We start from the raw sequence: 19291 nt of genomic DNA on the forward strand, positions 1-19291 counted from the left end.
ACTGCGCTAGAGTCTGGTTCAGCTCCGGTTCTCTCCTGTCTGTCCTCTGTCTGCTGTGTCAGGTTGGGGTCGATTCCATCACATTTCAGTCAATCCAGGAACTAAAATTCCAATTCCAATGCGCCTCATTGCTTGTCGATAAAGACAAAATGGAATTAGAATTTCAGTTTACTTTCGGTATTGACTGGAATAAATGGCATTGACCCCAAACCTGGTCTGCATCCTTCCCCTGCGTCCCACTCTCACTGTCTTCTCTCTCCCTATTGGTCCAGCTCATAAGGGCTTCCAGCGCTTCGAGGCCTTGGAGCAGTCTGATTGTTTCAGCCCAGGGCAGGCCTCGAGGGGCGTGGCCCCAAGACAGAGGTTCCTCCTCATACACATCCTGGATAAGAAGGTGAGGAGAGGAGGTGGGGGAGTGAGTTGTGGGTGGGTGGGGGTATGTATGACACAATTTGGCCCATTTATTTCCACCCGTAGGCTATGTGAGGTGGGTTGATCTCAATTTCAGTGTTGATCTGTCTCTCTCCCTCTCCAGGTGACCCTGTACACCTATAACTGGTCGGTGGACCTTGGTGTGTCTCTGAACCGGGGACTGGTCAGGCTGGTCCAGTGGCAGAATGCCAGATCCCACGTTGTCCACTGTCTCCTCAACCAGAAGATGGGCCTCTTCCACCACTACTGCTTCTCAGACACACCGGCCCACGCAGACCTCAAACAGGTAAACCGTTTCTCAGAATCACCTTCACTCGCCGAGTACATTTACGTGTACCACGAATTTGACCTGGTGAAGTGGCGCTGACCGTCGCCTTACGACACTGCCAATCTCACACAGAGCCGGCATACTTCCAGTAACCACAGTCGAACGCTCACGCGCACACCAATGCCATCAGCGAAGTACCGTATCTAAGTCAGACACACCTGCCCACCAAGACCTGATCAGGTAAACGCTCAATCTCACGCACGGCACAGCCATCTGCTTGAATTCGTCACGGTCTACCACTCTTTCGTGCAGCATAACTGTGGCCTATAAGTATGAAACATATGCCCACACACAATATACAGATGGTGCAATGTTAGGATTGGGAACAATGTCCTGGTGGTTTAAATGGGGGTTCAGTCAGGTGGAATCAGTCTGTTGGTTAGTGTAACGGCAGTGTCTGGTGGTACAGCAGGGTACACACAGCTGTCAACTCCTGAGAGTGGGGACTGAGATTCCTTTCACACTAGCAGGTACTGTGTATATATACACACACACAGACACACTGCCCTTTTTCCCTCTAGTGGGTAGGCTACCTGCTATTGCCTTTCTTTGATTTCCCACTCTCTCCTCTGCTTTCTTGCTTCTCTTCTTAGCGAAAGCTGGGAGGGGGGTCTTGTCACTAAATCCCCTCCCACGTCTCTTTTAACATCGGAGTTTTAAATGGCAGCAGTTTTAATATTCCTATTGCGCTTGTTTTGATCGGAGCCCTATTGGGCCCTGGTCAAGAGTAGAGCACGACATTTGGCACACGCCCCATTTGGTGTACTCTGTAGATTCTCCTTGGTCTTTTAATACGGAACATCAACATGACCTAGTTTTCTTCCCCCTCTCTGATCATCCCTCCCTCTTCCTCCCTACCTTGGTATGACATGTCGGCACCGAGGCCTCCCTTCCTCATTCCTCCTGTTCCTCTTCTTTTGCTTCTCCTTTTCAGTCAACGTTCTCGTCAGCGTCCTTGTATCTCTCACTCCTTTTGATATGCGCGAGGAGAGGAGCAGAGAGAATGGCTGTGTGCTAATTCTCACCCTATTCCCCTTGTTAGTGCACTGCTTTTGACCAGGTGCTCTGTAGGGAATGGGATGCCATTTGGGACCGCAGTGAAGAGAATCACTCAGCTCTCTGACTTCACAGCCCCGTGTTTTTAGTTCCGTAGCTCTGGGGTCAAAAACAAAGAATGCCTATCATTTCTGAGCAGTCTGCACGAGTGCCGATACACAGGAGACGGAAGAAAGGCGAGACGTATTTTTTAGGGCTTTGAGATGATTTTGCAAAAATAACATTCTGTATTTAATCTGTCATAGAAACAGTTTTGCTCTGCCGCTTTTCTTTTTACTGGGAACATAAGAGGATACACACACTGCATTTTGTTTTACAACACTTTTCTTTTTACTGGGAACATAAGAGGATACACACACTGCATTTTGTTTTACAACACTTTTCTTTTTACTGGGAACCAAAGAGGATACACACACTGCATTTTGTTTTACAACACTTTTCTTTTTACTGGGAACATAAGAGGATACACACACTGCATTTTGTTTTACAACACTTCTTTGTACTGGGAACATAAGAGGATACACACACTGCATTTTGTTTTACAACACTTTTCTTTTTACTGGGAACATAAGAGGATACACACACTGCATTTTGTTTTACAACACTTTTCTTTTTACTGGGAACATAAGAGGATACACACACTGCATTTTGTTTTACAACACTTTTCTTTTTACTGGGAACATAAGAGGATACACACACTGCATTTTGTTTTACAACACTTTTCTTTTTACTGGGAACATAAGAGGATACACACACTGCATTTTGTTTTACAACACTTTTCTTTTTACTGGGAACATAAGAGGATACACACACTGCATTTTGTTTTACAACACTTCTTTGTACTGGGAACATAAGAGGATACACACACTGCATTTTGTTTTACAACACTTTTCTTTTTACTGGGAACATAAGAGGATACACACACTGCATTTTGTTTTACAACACTTTTCTTTTTACTGGGAACATAAGAGGATACACACACTGCATTTTGTTTTACAACACTTTTCTTTTTACTGGGAACATAAGAGGATACACACACTGCATTTTGTTTTACAACACTTTTCTTTTTACTGGGAACATAAGAGGATACACACACTGCATTTTGTTTTACAACACTTATCTTTTTACTGGGAACATAAGAGGATACACACACTGCATTTTGTTTTACAATACTTTTCTTTTTACTGGGAACATAAGAGGATACACACACTGCATTTTGTTTTACAACACTTTTTTGGGGGGGGTGGGAGGCTCATGTGATTTAAACATCCTTCTAACATTTTGCCACCGCGCAACAACCGATTGGAGTGCAAAAATGTCAAATTAAAAGGAAAAGAAAATCTCCCAAACTTTCTCCTGTTTCTCCCTCGATGCCCTCACTCTTAATCGCCTCTCCACTAACGAATGCTGACAGAAGGCAGAATCAGAGCGACGGAAAATTTGCCCCCGCAGACTGTCATCTGTCACTGTCCTGATGAGGAGCACAGTGGGCACCAGTGCCCAGTTCAACCCTCCCCCCCTTGCCCTGCGGGCACAAGACAGACACTGGACAGAGGGTTCTGCCACCCTGGGGCATCTGGGCCCTCCTCTTCCTCGTCCGTTGCCTTGGTCCTGCCCAGCAGCCGTTAAGCTGCTCCGTTGCGCTAACTTGTGCAAAAGTTACCCTGAGCAGAGGGGAGAGGGGGGGTACGGACATATTGGCTGTGCAGTGTCAGTCAGGACATGCTGTCCATGAGTCTCTGTGCCATCTCTAGAGCTTCACCAATCCCTGACACAGTTTGAGTCAAGGGCTCTGTCCTAGTTCTGTTAGGCATATCAACTAGATCATGGTTTCAGCCCTACCAGAGTTGCTCTGTACATTTTGATGTTTACGGGATAGGTTTCTACCTTTTTAGGTTAATCTAAAAATGTGTGTGTATAACTTGTGTCCTGTTAGTTTGTTTTTTACACAGTGGAATTTGGAGTTGGAATTCAGATTTGTCAGATATGAGTTGCATTTTTTTGTTGTTGATAACAACCCATGGTTTAGGCTTGTTTCAGGCACCGCGTTCATGTGTATTTAATAGCATAATCATTGTCGTGGCATGTTCATATACCAGAAAGTTCAATAACTTGGAGAGCGCCTCACAGCTTCTACGCCCCCCCTCGCACTCACTCCATCGCTCTCATTCTGCCTCTCATCTTCTTCTTTGTCTCTCTCCATCTCTCTCTCGCTCCCCCTCTATTCTCCTCCTTATTTGACTCTTTCTCTGTTCCCTCTCTCGATTCATCTCTCTCGCTCCCTCCTATCATCTACTTTCTCTCTCCCCTTTATCTCTCTTGCTCCCCCTCTCATCATCCCCTGCTTCCTCTCTCTCCCTCTCTTCCTCTCTCAATCTCTCTCGCTCTGACTCATCTTCTTCTTCTCTTCAGGAGCCCAACCCGTTCCTGAACCCAACCTTGGAGGCTGATGCCCTGCTGAGGAGCCCAGTGCCCCCCGTACCCAGCAAGGACCAGAGCAAGCTGGCTAGCTCCGTCCGCTCCCTGGCCCCCCTCCACTTCCCCTCAGAGCTGGTGCCCTTTGACGAAGCCCTCCGGGACATCGGGATGGGCCGCCCCCTGGCCAGCGCTCAGGACGGGGCCGACGTGGTGGCTCGGCACGGGGCCCAGCTACTAGAGGTCAAGGCTGCAGAGAGGAGAGGTCAGATATGGGCCCAATGATGTGTATAAACACTGTATATGTTCTAAGATAATGTAAGGTTTATATTTAAGATTTAATTGTCAGATATGGTCACTCCGCTCCTCACCCACCTTCGCCATATAACTAATACACACTGTGCCATCTACTTTCCTACAGTTTAACTAATGCAATATTACTTAGGTTGAGAATGAAGTGGATATTTAAAGCATTTTTTTTATAACACAACCGATGTTAATGTGTTGTAAAAGGTTTAATGGGGGGGGGGGTTAGAGTACAGGATTCTGTAGTTATGTTTGTTTGATACAATGTGAGCCACACCAGTCCATCCAGCAGCCAGGCAGACAGGAGCAAAGATGAAGTAGACAGCTAGGCTGATTGAGGAGAGGGCGATGGTTAGTTCTTGGCCCTAACAGAGACAGGCAGATGGCTTTTAGCTCTGAGGGATGGCTACATGACCCTGGGAACTGTAAGGCTGCCCTATTGCCTATAGTAATGGCACCCTATTCCCCTTTATAGTGCACTACATTTGACCAGAGCCCTATGGGTAGTGCACTAAAGGGATTTAGGGTGCCATTCTGGACCCGCCGCGGGGCTGTGTGACCAACGAGTGTTTTGTGTGGATTTATCTCCAATTTGACAGAGATGGAGAAGCAGATGAAGATTGAGAACCTGTTTGTGACTTGGCAGCAGAGGTCAGCTCAGTCCAACATGCCCATCTCTGTAAGTACCGATCTACCGCAACCATTTTCCGTCACATTTGACACTTGAGTCGTTTAGCAGACGCTCTTATCCAGAGTAACTTAGAGCGGTGAGGGTGTACATTTTCATTCATTTTTCTTACTCATGTCTCGTGGGAGTCGGCACACACAGCCCTGGCGTCTCAAGCGCCATGCTTTTACCAACTGAGCCACGCAGGACCCTCCATTTTAGCCATTTCCCTCCCCATGAAACGCCAATGGACACAAACACGCACACGCAGCACCGTAAATGACTCTGCTGAGGAGAAATATCAGCTCCCCTCTGTCTGACAATCGGCGCTATCTACACTATATATTCCAAAGTATGTGGACACCCCTTCAAATTAGTGGATTCTGCTACTTCAGCAACACCCGTTGCTGACTGGTGTATACAATCGAGCACACAGCCATGCAATCTCCATAGACAAACATTGGCAGTAGAATGGTCTTACTGAAGGGCTCAGTGACTTTCAGTGTGGCACCGTCATACGATACCACCTTTCCAACAGGTCAGCATGTTAAATTTCTGCCCTGCTAGAGCTGCCCAGGGTCAACTGTAAGTGCTGTTATTGCGAAGTGGAAATGTCCTCATACTCTCGGTCATGTAGTGTGTCTTGCAAATGCGTTGAGTTCACGGGTGCTGGCAGGTTACGCACACAGCGGCTCTCCATCTCAAATACATTTACACACATTTGCATGTGGGCGCAAATGGTTGTCTGAACTTTTTTTTTAATGCACTGTAGCTAATTGATGTATATTTAACTACCGGTATTGCCATGTTTTAGTATTCTGGGACTTTGGCACGGAGAAATAAATACTAGATTATTTTGAAGTAGTCCCCATTTTCGATAGTGCAACTCATTTCCAAAGTTTGCAAGCTGGAGCATTTGAGCAGCTCTTAACGAGAGACGAGTAACTCTTAAGTTGATATTCTAGCAAGCATTGTTGTAGGATTATTGTTGCATTATTTTAGGTGTCCTGGGACTCCCGAGCACAAGCCCACCAGTGCTTTCATCAGAGGCACTGCAAGATCTTGACAGGCGGCTAAGGGCTGGCGCAATAATCATATAATCACGACAATTATGGACAATTACCTGTAACAAAAAAAATATGTGATAATCGTCTTAATACATTTTAGGTGAAGGGGGGATTTAGCTTTATATTCAATTAGATAGACTTACGTTTTTGACATGAATAGGGTAAAGTTTTAAGAGCAGAACAGCACGGCTAGGAAGAGAGGCTTAGTTGTCTTCATTAGGTAAATCGCAGCGAATTTTCGAAGACGCATTACAATTATGACAATGCCGTGGTCATTTTGCGTGACAATTAATTGTTACCCAACATTACGTCATCGTCACGGACTCTCTGGAACACACCGGCGCAGCGTACCGTATCAATGGAAAAAAAATCAAGTGTGTGTTGACATTCATTCATGTTTCTGAAACACTCATTTCACAAAAAAAGCAATGTGGTGCAGGTGTTTTCCCCCAGCTACCTTCATCATGAAAGGTGGATGGATGAAAACAACAGTGTGAATAACTGTTGGCTACAGTATAAACAGCAACACCACAAACACCACCAGTAGTCAGTCCCAATTAGACTCTTGTCTATAGAGCTAGTTCCTGGTGATGACATTGTCTGTGTTCCCTGTGTGTGCTCCTACTCCTTCTCTCAGTAAGTTACCTCTCACCAGAGCAGGCTCATCCATTACTGCCCAGTCAGATGGCTGGCTGGCTGCCTGACTTGGTCCATCCACAGTGGGGGACCCATCTCCCTTCACTGGCCCTTTAGGTCTCCTCAGATCTGCCTGCCGGCCTGCCCGTGGATTCCCAGCTCTATCACTGACATGATGGATTAGATATGAGAGGAGATCACATCAGCTCAACAGACGGTGTTGTCTTCTGTCTGTCTCCCCTTCCCTCCTATATGTGTGTGACTGTCTTCCTGTCTCCTTCCTGATACGCGCAGACACACACACACACACACACACACACACACAGTCCTATCTTCATCTCCATCTTCAGGCTGCACTGGGAAGATAGATGATAGACGTGTCAATGGGAGTGATTTATAAGAAGGCAACAAATATATGACTGAATAAGATGAGCCGTAACGTTTAACCAGTCAGATTCCTCTGTACTACGCCCACTAGCCGCATTGTTGGCGTAACGTTTATTAGACTGTATTTATTGTGTCATTAGAAAAACCGGACGTTGATCTCAGTGGTTGTGACGGTGGGTAGTGGGCTGTGTGTGTATTGTAAAAAAAATAAAAAATCATTCAAATAAATAAGAACCCATTCTTATTTACATTGACTGTCTACCCCCCGGACCTTACCCTCCCCTGACCCGGACCACGCTGCGCCGCCCCATGGGACTCCCGATGACATCCAGTTGTGATCGAACCCGGATCTGTAGTGGCGCCCCTAGACCGCTGCGCCACTCAGGATCTGTCGTGTGTGTGCGCGTGCGTGTATTAACATTCTGGGGCTTTTGGTATATATACTAGGAAGAATTCACATCCGACTCGAAGGACCACAAAGAGATGTTTCCTTACTTTCCACAGGTGGTGGACTTGGACACTCTGAAGCAGTCGTCCAGGCTAGTGCACTACTGCGCCACCCCTCTGCTCTTTGACCCCGTGTTCAGGAAGCAGATCCAAGAGGAGCAGATTGTCCAACCTCAACAGGTCAAGGTACAGCAACCATGGCTGCTTTCCCTTGGGGCCTAACTCCAACACACTCCTCATGTGTTTTTTCACTTCTTTCTTACTTTTGAAAGATGCCCTTTTAGTTATAACATCTTGGAAACCATCCCAAACTTGGGGAATTTCTGAGAACAGGAGGGAACAAGCAGCAATCATCCAACAATCTTTCAACCAGAAACCACTGAAATCTTTCAACCAGAAACCTCTATTTTCGCCCCTCCGCTCCCCCTATTCCCTCCTCCTCCCCCTCTCTTCTCCTCCCCCTCTCCCCTCTCTTCTCCTCCCCCTCTCCCCTCTCTTCTCCTCCCCCTCTTCAGAAGCGCCACTGCTCCAGTGACTCCACGGCGTCTGGCAGGGACCGTAGCTACAGTACGGACTCAGCTGATATGCTGCCTAGCCGGCTGAGAGAGGAGCCCTGGCTGCAGGACATCTCTAACACCTTCCTCCAGCAGTATGTCCAGTACCTTCAGAGTATGGGCTTCATCCTGGTCCAGGTCCGGCCACAGTCCCCCGCACGCAGGTACGTCTTGTCTCAGTGGGAGCCCAGTGGTACTCAAATCGCTATACACATATATATATATAATCAAACAATCTTTCTGCACCATACTAGCTCAAGTTTATTTACCATGTGTAATGAATACATTGGATATCTAACTCACCCGATCTCTCACAATAAAAACGCAATAAAACTCAGGGCAAATGTCCTCTTCCTCTGAGTTTCCCTCCCACAATCCTCTCTGTGACAGTGAGCCGAACTGTGAGCAGTGTTCATTCATCCATTAGTCATCAGATGTGTTGTGATCACATCCTAGCCCCAATAGCCACATCCCTCTGGCCACAGATGTGATATAACTGTAGCAGCCACTGGGCAGATGCTGTTTCTGCTTCTCTCGGTCTCTGTCATCCTCTGGCCCAGGACTGGGTGATTCACTCTTTTGTGTTGCCAGTCTCTGGGACCCCTGCTTAAAGGAGAATGCACACACACACACACACACACACACACACTCTCTCCCTCTTTGGTCTCTCCAGCTCTGCCTCACCCCTAACCCTGCTTGTCTCTCCCTCCGCTTCTCCCTGCAGCATCGCCAGGGCCCGGGCAGCCATGCTCAGCTCACTCTCGTCAGAGAGGCAGTCCTTCTCCTATAACAAGGCCAGGAGTGAGGACAGCCCAAAGGTAAGTAGTGGTGATGCAAGAGATGAGGCTATTCACACACTCACACACACTTTTCGTGACTGAAAGGCATACCGGGATATACTCACTCACTCACTCACTCACTCACACACACACATATACAAAATTCCCTCCATCATCACCCCCATCAACTCTTGAGATACTGTTGTATTTCTCTGCAGAGCACAGGGTCAGGCACCACTGCGTACCACCTCCAGAGGGCGCTCCCAGGGGGCATCGTACTGATGGAGCTGGCCTTCCAGGTGAGACTGCTGCCTACAGACCTCCTCCCCCCCTCTCTATATATTAAACCTCCACCTCTCTCTCTCTCCACCTCTCTCTCCGTCTCTCTCTCCCTCTAGCCCTTTCTCTGTCACTCCATATTACACCCCCCTCCCTTCTCACAGTGTCATGAGATGAGTTTAGAACTGTTGTCGTCATTGTAACCACACCACACAATATGCACTTTAAAATCTCTCTCTCCTTCTCCCCTTGTCTTTCGCTCTCTCCCTCTATAATTGTCTTGTCTTTCTCTCTTTCTCTCAGGGTTGCTACTTCTGTGTGAAGCAGTATGCTCTGGAGTGTTCCCGCATCCCCATGGGACAGACCGTCAACTCTCAGGTAACATCGCGACGGCGTCTCTTATCGCTGGTGCTGTGAGTTAGACCACAGAGCCAGGGCCAAATTAGCCAGACTCTAGGTCCGCCTGAGGCTGGGTAAAGGGGGATGAATAGAGAGGGAGGGAGTGTGAGATGAGATCTTGTAAACGGCTTGATTTCACATCTCTGGAATCATCGTCATGACTTTATACCCCCCCCTGCCTATTAGGGGTCGAATGGTACACTTATTAGGAGGCCTATAGTCTATGCCTGCACTGTGTTGTACGGCTGCCTCTTTAAAAAATATATATATCTTAATTGGCGCATTTCATACTGTCTTTTTGTGAGGGGCAACCGGGGACTAGTTCTGTACGATGGTGAGTGGTGGGGGGGGGCTCCTCCATCACTGTTTCAATCTTCAGTTTGGCAACATTTTGGCTTCCCGGGTAGATCACGGCGGCGATGGACAGAGTTGTGGCTAAAACGTTAACCGTATGTCGCCGCGCTCAACGAGAACAGGCTATGCATCTGCAAACGCCTCAAATATGTTGACACGTTTATGCCGACATCACACCGGTATACCAGAGCAAGAAATAACATCTTCTCCCCTCTGCATTCAAGCAGCCCTCGGCAGCTGATTCTGACTGGGCCAAATCAATTATAAGAGCGATATTTTTGACGTTTTTTTGTTTATAGCCGCGGATATGCGCCCATTCTCGGTGGTTGAGAATAGGGGGTTTCAGCGCCTTGTGAGAATGCCCGAGACACGTTACTAAGCATTCTTTTTGCACCCATTTCAGCAAACAAGTATTACACACGCTATATAAGCCAGCCAAAGTTTTTTATGAATTTCACAGTGAGAGCCCATCAGATTACCCCGGAGTGGGAGATGTACCTTGCTACAGACACACACCCCTTAGTACGCATCTGGCACTGAACGAAGCAGTGTTGGGGTGCGTTCGCATCCAAGTGGGAAGTGGGGATTTACAGCATACGACTGGGAAAAACCCAATTGAACGGCCCTCAAACTGGTAATTACTAGTGGGAAACTCATTTATCTTCCTTTAGCACCCACTTCTCTATAACAGCATTTTCATCAGTTAAATGCAACTACAAAACATTATTTATAAAAAGCAATGTATTAATGTGTTTGTTTTTTTGTTTTGTTTTTTACAAGCATGATAGCTGTACTTTTAATTTATAGTTTGCAGCTTGTTGGCCATTAGCCAATCGCCATTTCTCAATGAGTTCAAATCACATGAATGAATCCAACTGGTATTTACGACTTCAGAACTGGTAAATTCCACCTCCCACATGGTTTCAAACGCAGCATCAGAGTGGAAACTTGAGAGGCCCAGCATAACAATCCGGTCACAATAGACAATGCAAGGAACATTGTGAATGCTGAATGAACATTGTGAATGGCATTACATTTTTCCAGTGTACCAAAACTCAACCGAACCATGACGCAAAACCGCAATACTTACCGAACCGTAGGTTTGGTGGACAGTTATACCCCTACAGGCTATGGTGTGATTCATGTGAGTCCTTCTCTCTCTCCCTCCCTCCCTCTTTCTCCCTCCCTCCCTCTTTCTCTCTCCCTCCCTCTTTCTCTCTCCCTCTCTCTCTCCCTCCCTCCCTCCCTCTTTTTCTCTCCCTCCCTCCCTCTTTCTCTCTCCCTCCCTCCCTCTTTCTCCCTCCCTCCCTCCCTCCCTCCCTCCCTCCCTCCCTCCCTCCCTCCCTCCCTCCCTCCCTCCCTCCCTCACTCCCTCACTCCCTCCCTCACTCCCTCCCTCCCTCTTTCTCCCTCCCTCCCTCCCTCCCTCTTTCTCTCTCCCTCCCTCCCTCCCTCTTTCTCCCTCCCTCCCTCCCTCTTTCTCTCTTCCCTCCCTCCCTCTTTCTCTCTTCCCTCCCTCCCTCTTTCTCTCTCCCTCCCTCCCTCTTTCTCTCTCCCTCCCTCCCTCTTTCTCTCTCCCTCCCTCTTTCTCTCTCCCTCCCTCTTTCTCCCTCCCTCCCTCCCTCCCTCCCTCCCTCCCTCCCTCCCTCCCTCCCTCTTTCTCTCTCCCTCCCTCCCTCCCTCCCTCTTTCTCGCCCTCCCTCCTTCCCTCGCTCAACCCTCCCCCCTCTGTTCCTCCCTCCTTTTATCTATCTCCTAGGACTCACAGTTGACTCTGGTTCACTCTCTTCCTTCCTCTCTCTCCCACTCTCTCTCTTTCCCGCTCTCCCTCCCTCTGTTTATAAAGCTGGAGTGTATCCAGATTTTGCTCTCGGTGTAATTCAATGTAAAGGTGTTTAAATGACTGCTGTGTGTTTGCTGAGCCTCTCCAGATGTCTCTCTGTTGGTAGTGAGGGAAAGCCCCAACAGGTGCCTCTCTCCAGCAGCTGGCCATCTACGACTATTAAGACATCTGAAGTTTTTTTTTTTTTTTTTTTTACGTTTGTTTGTTTGTTTCTAAATGTGTGTGCTCAAAGCCCGGAAGCTATGAAATGATGGACTGGTGTATTACTAAAACCACAGTGGGAAACTCTGTGAAGCATTTATGTTGTTGAAATGACCTACAACTATATTAACAAGAGAGGGGATTTAAAACAGTCCTGTCCTCCATTTCCTTTTTTTAAGTCAAACTGAAATAAATTAGTGAACTCACTTCGCAAAATATAATTTTCTGCTCTTTTATTAAACTCTTCATCGTGATTGCCTGCCGTGTATGGTATTCTGATCTCAGAAATATTCCGGTGCTCAAATATAACCAGTATATTTCAGACTGGTAATTGCTTTGCCGTGTAAACTAATGGGCAGGGTGGAGTGTGTGTCTCGCGACTGCAGCAGCCCGCCTACTCTAAACAGAGCTAATGGACTGTCGTGTCTGTGGACTAGGGAGATATGGAGATGGACTTAGCAGGGGTAGGTCTGTTCTGGACTTTATGTACGAGACTACTGGCTGTGCTCAGCTCGGCACGGCATGCCGAGTACAGACTGACTGGATCTCCTGTGTAAAGGCTTTTGTGAAAAGCTCTTTTTCTCTCTTCCCTCTCTCTATCTATCCTTCTCGTGACTGATCAGTTTTCAGGTCGTGAGTTGACTGTTATTTAATGTGACTCAGACAGAGGACCGTGTGTCAATGTCCTCCACGCCGTTCTCTCTCCAGACTAGTGTTACTGTATGGCTCAAAGTGATGCACGTTAGTCTGAGTAAACAAAGAGAGAGGGGGGTAAATAGTGTGCGAAGAGCCGTCGTGGTTCCAGAGTCTCGGTGCATAGCAGGGTGGCCGACGTGTGAGTTCAGCACTGGAGTGGATGTGTGAGAGATTCATTGGGCAGCTGTGTTTGCCTTTTGTATGTGTCTGTGTGGTTTATAATTGGACGCTGTCACCAGTCACCCTCAGTTCCCATCAGTGTTGACCGTTGTATTTGTGGCCTGTCTGGCCTGCTCGTGCTTGGCGCTCACACACACCCACTAATGTGTCATCTCTTGTCGCCTCTCTCTTCCATGTCACTGTAATCATATTAATGTGAGTGTGTAGCAGCACATTTGTTTGTATTTGTCTTTGCATGTGTAATACATCTCAGTATTGTGACGGTTGTCTTTTGTATGTGTATTTTGCTCTGTTTGTGTTTCTGTCTGTCTTGTTCTCTGTCCATTTCTTTTCCTTTTGTGTGTGTATGTTTCTGTGTCTGTCTCGTCCCATCTCATATCCTCTCTCCATCAGGGCTCCCTCCTCACCAAACCTCTTCGTCTCAAGCCGTTCCCTGACGCCACACCGGTCTCTGACTCTGCGGTATGTCCCAGAACCCTTAGGGGCGGGGTGTCTTCCACCAATCAGGCTCCACCCCCTCCTCTTCCCTCTGCTTGCTGCCAAGGCCCCTGATCTCTCGGTCTCTCTGTCTCTCTCTCTCTCTGAATCTACAGTATCCCTCTTTCTTTAACCCTTTCTTCCTCTCTCTTTCCCTTTCCCTGTTGTGCTATTTTTCTCTCCGTGTCTCTCTCTCTCTCTCTCTCTCGCTGTGTGTCTCTTTCTCTCACTCTCTCTCGCTCTCTCGCTCTCTCTCGCTCTCGCTCTCTGTCTCTGTGTCTCTCTGTCTCTCTCTCTGTCTCTCTCTCTCTCTCTCTCTCTGTCTCTCTGTCTCTCTCTCTGTCTCTCTCTCCCATTCTGTCTCTCTCTCTCTCTCTCCCATTCTGTCTCTCTCTCTCTCTCTCTCTCTCTCTCTCTCTCTCTCTCTGTGTCTGTCTCTCTCTCGCTCTCTCTCTCTCTCTCGCTCTCTCTCTCTCTTTCTCTCTCTCTGTGTCTCTCTCTCTCTCTGTGTGTGTCTCTGTCTCTCTCTCTCTCTCTCTCTCTCTCTGTGTCTCTCTCTCTCTGTGTCTCTCTCTCTCTCTTGTGATGGCTTCATCTGTCTGATAGAATAGATTCAATCATCAGTGCAGCCTGGTGGAGCTTTCGACTTCCCTACGTGTCTGTTCAGTTGTGACTCTTGGGTTTATCTCAGTCCTCTAGACCCTGTTGTCTTTGGGGTTGCCTGACTCCTGTCTCAATCTACATCTCACTGCTGGGGCAAACAGGCCTGGGCGATGCTGTGCTGTGATTCACTGTCTCTGTGGGTCATTTTGCCCCTCCCTCCGAGTTACTTCTGTATCAGTCTGTGTTTGTCATGCAGCTGGTGAATAAACTAGCCTAAATGCTGCTTGTTCTGCAGAATGCCTACTGTTACTGTCTGTCCTTGTGTCTTTTTTTTGTGCAGCTGAAATCTGGACTGAGCAATCTTCTGACTTCCATGAAGTCTTCAAGCATCTGTTTGTGATTTCTTTTAGCACATTTGGTAGTTGAAACTTCATGTCACCTGGTGTGGGGTCTTGCGGGTTGGTGACCCATCGGTCCAAGGTCCAAGGATCTTCTTCTTCCAGCCTTCTGATGGGCTCGAATCATGTCCCTGTCTGGCCCTGCCTTCCATTTCGCTCTTTCTCTGCTCCAATCAACTCTTATGTGATTTCTCTGCTTCCTGGATGGCCCCGATAATTAAGAATCCTCTCGGTATCTGTTTTTTTTGCATCACTAATCCACTGTCATCCTCTGTCGTTGTAATGTAAAGTGTCTCTTTCTATTAAAAAAGAGCTTTGATATACACTGCTCAAAAAAATAAAGGGAACACTTAAACAACACAATGTAACTCCAAGTCAATCACACTTCTGTGAAATCAAACTGTCCACTTAGGAAGCAACACTGATTGACAATACATTTCACATGCTGTTGTGCAAATGGAATAGACAACAGGTGGTAATTATAGGCAATTAGCAAGACACCCCCAATAAAGGAGTGGTTCTGCAGGTGGTAACCACAGACCACTTCTCTGTTCCTATGCTTCCTGGCTGATGTTTTGGTCACTTTGAATGCTGGCAGTGCTTTCACTCTAGTGGTAGCATGAGACAGAGTCTACAACCCACACAAGTGGCTCAGGTAGTGCAGCTCATCCAGGATGGTGCATCAATGCGAGCTGTGGCAAGAAGGTTTGTTGTGTCTGTCAGCGTAGTGTCCAGAGCATGGAGGCACTACCAGGAGACAGGCCAGTACATCAGGAGACGTGGAGGAGGCCTTAGGAGGGCAACAACCCAGCAGCAGGACCGCTACATCCGCCTTTGTGCAAGGAGGAGCACTGCCAGAGCCCTGCAAAATGACCTCCAGCAGGCCACAAATGTGCATGTGTCTGCTCAAACGGTCAGAGACTCCATGAGGGTGGTATGAGGGCCCGACGTCCACATGTGGGGGTTGTGCTTACAGCCCAACACCATGCAGGACGTTTTGCATTTTCCAGAGAACACCAAGATTGGAAAATTCGCCACTGGCGCCCTGTGCTCTTCACAGATGAAAGCAGGTTCACACTGAGCACGTGACAGAGTCTGGAGACGCCGTGGAGAACGTTCTGCTGCCTGCAACATCCTCCAGCATGACCGGTTTGGCGGTGGGTCAGTCATGGTGTGGGGTGGCATTTCTTTGGGGGGCCGCACAGCCCTCCATGTGCTTGCCAGAGGTAGCCTGACTGCCATTAGGTACCGAGATGAGATCCTCAGACCCCTTGTGAGACCATATGCTGGTGCGGTCGGCCCTGGGTTCCTCCTAATGCAAGACAATGCTAGACCTCATGTGTCTGGAGTGTGTCAGCAGTTCCTGCAAGAGGAAGGCATTGATGCTATGGACTGGCCCGCCGGTTCCCCAAACCTGAATCCAATTGAGCACATTTGGACATCATGTCTCGCTCCATCCACCAACGCCACGTTGCACCACAGACTGTCCAGGAGTTGGCGGATGCTTTAGTCTGGGAGGAGATCCCTCAGGACACCATCCGCCACCTCATCAGGAGCATGCCCAGGTGTTGTAGGGAGGTCATACAGGCACGTGGAGGCCACACACACTACTGAGCCTCATTTTGACTTGTTTTAAGGACATTACATCAAAGTTGGATCAGCCTGTAGTGTGGTTTTCCACTTTAATTTTGAGTGTGACTCCAAATCCAGACCTCCATGGGTTGATAAATTTGATTTTCATTGATCATTTTTGTGTGATTTTGTTGTCAGCACATTCAACTATGTAAAGAAAAAAGTATTTAATAAGAATATTTCATTCATTCAGATCTAGGATGTGTTATTTTAGTGTTCCCTTTATTTTTTTGAGCAGTGTATATACCGAAAATGGACTTTTCAACTAAGTTATATTACTTTCACCTCTTTGCTAGCACATATGAACAGTTTGAAAGGTGTGTCGCAAGTTAAAGATACAAGCAAGTTTCAAAAATCTACCCAAAATTACTTTTTAGATATGATTGGCTGAGCAATTAATGCATGAAATGCCTGAGAAATGAATCCACGCTGTTGATGATAAAAGGTCCCTAATAAACGTGTTGCTCCACTCACAGAATTAAACAGTGTTATATTGTGTCCCTGTGGTTGCACTGCTAAAGGGACGTTTGCACTCCTAATAGCTTCCGCTGCCCTGTGGACTCGGGGGTCAGAGGTTCCAGTTAATTAGGCTCCAGATCTCTCCAGCTACAATTGGGGAACACTGACCAACAGAACCATTGAACTACTAAACTGCTCTGTACCGTCCCGTTTCGAACTTCTGACATTACTCTACTACTTCTACCCTTCAATCTCTTCCACCGTCTGTACACCGTCTTTTTTTTTTTTTGAAGGTGTCTGCCCGAACACAAAATAACATGGCAAAGTCAGGTTCAACGTGTTCACTTTATCAGAGAGCTGGTGAAAGGTTCAACTGTTAAAGTGATTTTTCTCTCCTTTTTAAGTCAACGTTATCTTGATGTGTAATGTACTATATGCATCTAGACGACTAGTGCTGGCATTAAATGAAAACGGAGTGTTGTTATTTTTCCCCCTGACTTTGGATTTGACAAGACCTGTTCCGGGCAAAGGGTCAAGATGAAAGCAGCAGTAATAGCATTTACCCCTTCCCCTTCCGAACACCCCTCCCGGAACCCTAGCTCCTGTTATTGTGTCGTAATTACAGCATGCTCCAGCCTCTCACCGCAATCATTTGCATTTTGCCATTTAATGCTTTTGTAAGCCTCCGACTTTGATGTTGGATTTAATGAAATAAGATATACAATTGTGAAGTTGATTGATATCACAGTTGCTTACGAAAGGCTCTCACAAAGGAGGGTTGGGAGTAGTGTTGCAGTATGAGCACTTTAAGTGCTGCCACAGATTGGATGGATACAACACAGACAGACAATGGCTGTAGACAACAGTTTAATGGGGCTGCTATAACTATTAGACACTAGACAGATAGCAATGCAGAGAGCGAGAGAGGCGCTGGGCCTAACTTTAGAAACGCTATTATAAAACATTGAATTGTGCATATGATACTGCCAATGCTGGCTCGATTTTAATCCAGGAGAATTCAGATGATTTTGTGAATGTATCGACTTGAAAAAAGGGGTTTTACGGTCATGATCTGAGGATGCGGAGGATGCTGGGTAGGGTAGGTCATGGGGATCTTCTTCCTCTGGACTAGGTGATTGCTAGGTTCCATTGTGTGCGTGCGTGCGTGTGTGTGCGTTTGACTGTCTGTGTGTTTGTGTGGTGTATCCCATTCAATCCCATCCCCGCAACCCTTAATGAACTCGGTAGTGAGTGTCTACACTGTGTCGCCCCCCCTCTCTCTCATCTCCAGCTCTCCATGCTGTTCACAGAGGAGTGTGATAAGGTGCGTGACCTGATGCACGTGCACTCGTTCAGCTATGACTTCCACCTGCGGGTGGTGCACCAGTACCTGGTGGGCTGTCACATGACCCTGCGGCAGGGATACCAGCTGACCGGCTTCCTGGAGGACTTCATTGCTCATCACCCTGACATCCCCAAATTCGGACGCAATCACGTCTTCCAGGGTGAGTCTGAGCCAGCCCACCTAAACAAGTAGACCCGGATGCTGCTGCGAAGATGAGTCCCAGCAGTAGGAACATGGTTAAGACATGGTTAACATAAACCACCTGTGCTTTGCGATTTCACTCTCACATGTGATCTCTGCTTGAGCCTAAACAGTGAGCATGGTCTCCGTGAACATCTGGGAAATTGCCTTTGAAAGTATGTCGCTGTGCGCAGGTTACTAATCCGTGTTGGGTTGAATCTAGGCCTATGTCCTGTCAGTGAGCTCATGCTCTCTACCGGTCTGTCTGTCAGGGAGTTTCTCTATCTCTACGGGGATGATCACAGCCCACCAGCTGTATAACTACATCACTGACCACGCTGGCACCTATGGCATGAAGCCCCTTCGCATGTCCAAGGTTGCAATGACCAGCGAAGGCAAGAAGGGAGCGCCACCCAGCTCCGACCTGCATGAGTACGCTCTGGTGGCGCTTTGGAACAGGTAGGTTTATGGACACACACACACACACACACCTCTGCGACTTTAAAAGATACATTATTCATGACCTATTCTTCTCCTCCAGCTCGGGCTCTTACAAGGACCTGGAAGGCCTGCGTCACCATGACGATTTTGACGTGTCCCTGCTGGTGTGTCACAATGCCGCTCCATTTGAGGAGCAGTCGGAGGGAGAGAGACATCTGCTGAGGTCCAGTGTAGATCTAGTTTATAAATTGCCTGGCTGAGCTGATGAGACAGTGGATTGCGCAGTCAGATGGAACAGAGTGAACGGGCATTTTAACGTCGTAGATTTAGCCAGTGCTAACTTGTGGAATAGACACCGGCTGGAATGCGGTTTTAACCAATCAGCATCCGTGATTAGACCCACCCGTTGTATAAATATCACACAATGGATGGGGGAAGTAATTACTCCTTGTCAGACGGGTTAGACCAGGGTATACATGTGGTGAAAACCATGTTGCTCTCTTTTGTCCTTGAGCAAGGCAGTTAACCCCCAACATGGGAGCCGATGACGTGGTTGTCGATTTAAGGCAGCCACGCGCACCTCTCTGGTTCAGAGGGTATGGGTTAAATGAGGAAGACGTGTTGGTTGAATAACATTCAGTTGCGCAACTGACTAGGTATCCCATTTCCCCTTCTTCAATCCTCTGAAATGCTGTGGGGAAATGGTTTCTTTTGAAAATTGGGGAAAGGC

The 19291-nt window shown here is 47.5% G+C and overlaps 1 protein-coding gene across 14 annotated transcripts in view; it reads left to right on the plus strand.

Annotated features, from left to right (window-relative positions):
* Positions 1–19291, plus strand: part of szt2 (SZT2 subunit of KICSTOR complex) — a 105511-nt gene that overhangs the window by 75314 nt on the left and 10906 nt on the right. For 6 of the 14 annotated variants that reach the window (XM_036969010.2, XM_036969013.2, XM_036969014.2 and 3 more), the window contains 13 exons: positions 273–394; positions 536–718; positions 4229–4496; positions 5137–5216; positions 7799–7927; positions 8257–8459; positions 9020–9113; positions 9293–9373; positions 9657–9731; positions 13420–13488; positions 17887–18100; positions 18393–18579; positions 18662–18784. In XM_036969010.2, coding sequence (XP_036824905.2) covers positions 273–394; positions 536–718; positions 4229–4496; positions 5137–5216; positions 7799–7927; positions 8257–8459; positions 9020–9113; positions 9293–9373; positions 9657–9731; positions 13420–13488; positions 17887–18100; positions 18393–18579; positions 18662–18784 — 1828 coding nt within the window. Of the gene's footprint in view, positions 1–272; positions 395–535; positions 719–832; positions 3157–4228; positions 4497–5136; positions 5217–7798; positions 7928–8256; positions 8460–9019; positions 9114–9292; positions 9374–9656; positions 9732–13419; positions 13489–17886; positions 18101–18392; positions 18580–18661; positions 18785–19291 lie in introns of those variants that run through there. The other 8 variants (XM_036969016.2, XM_090231893.1, XM_036969017.2 and 5 more) reach the window with 3 other exon arrangements.

Source organism: Oncorhynchus mykiss, chromosome 4 (assembly GCF_057628025.1).
Source record: "Oncorhynchus mykiss isolate SJ-2025 chromosome 4, ASM5762802v1, whole genome shotgun sequence".
NCBI lineage: Eukaryota > Metazoa > Chordata > Actinopteri > Salmoniformes > Salmonidae > Oncorhynchus > Oncorhynchus mykiss.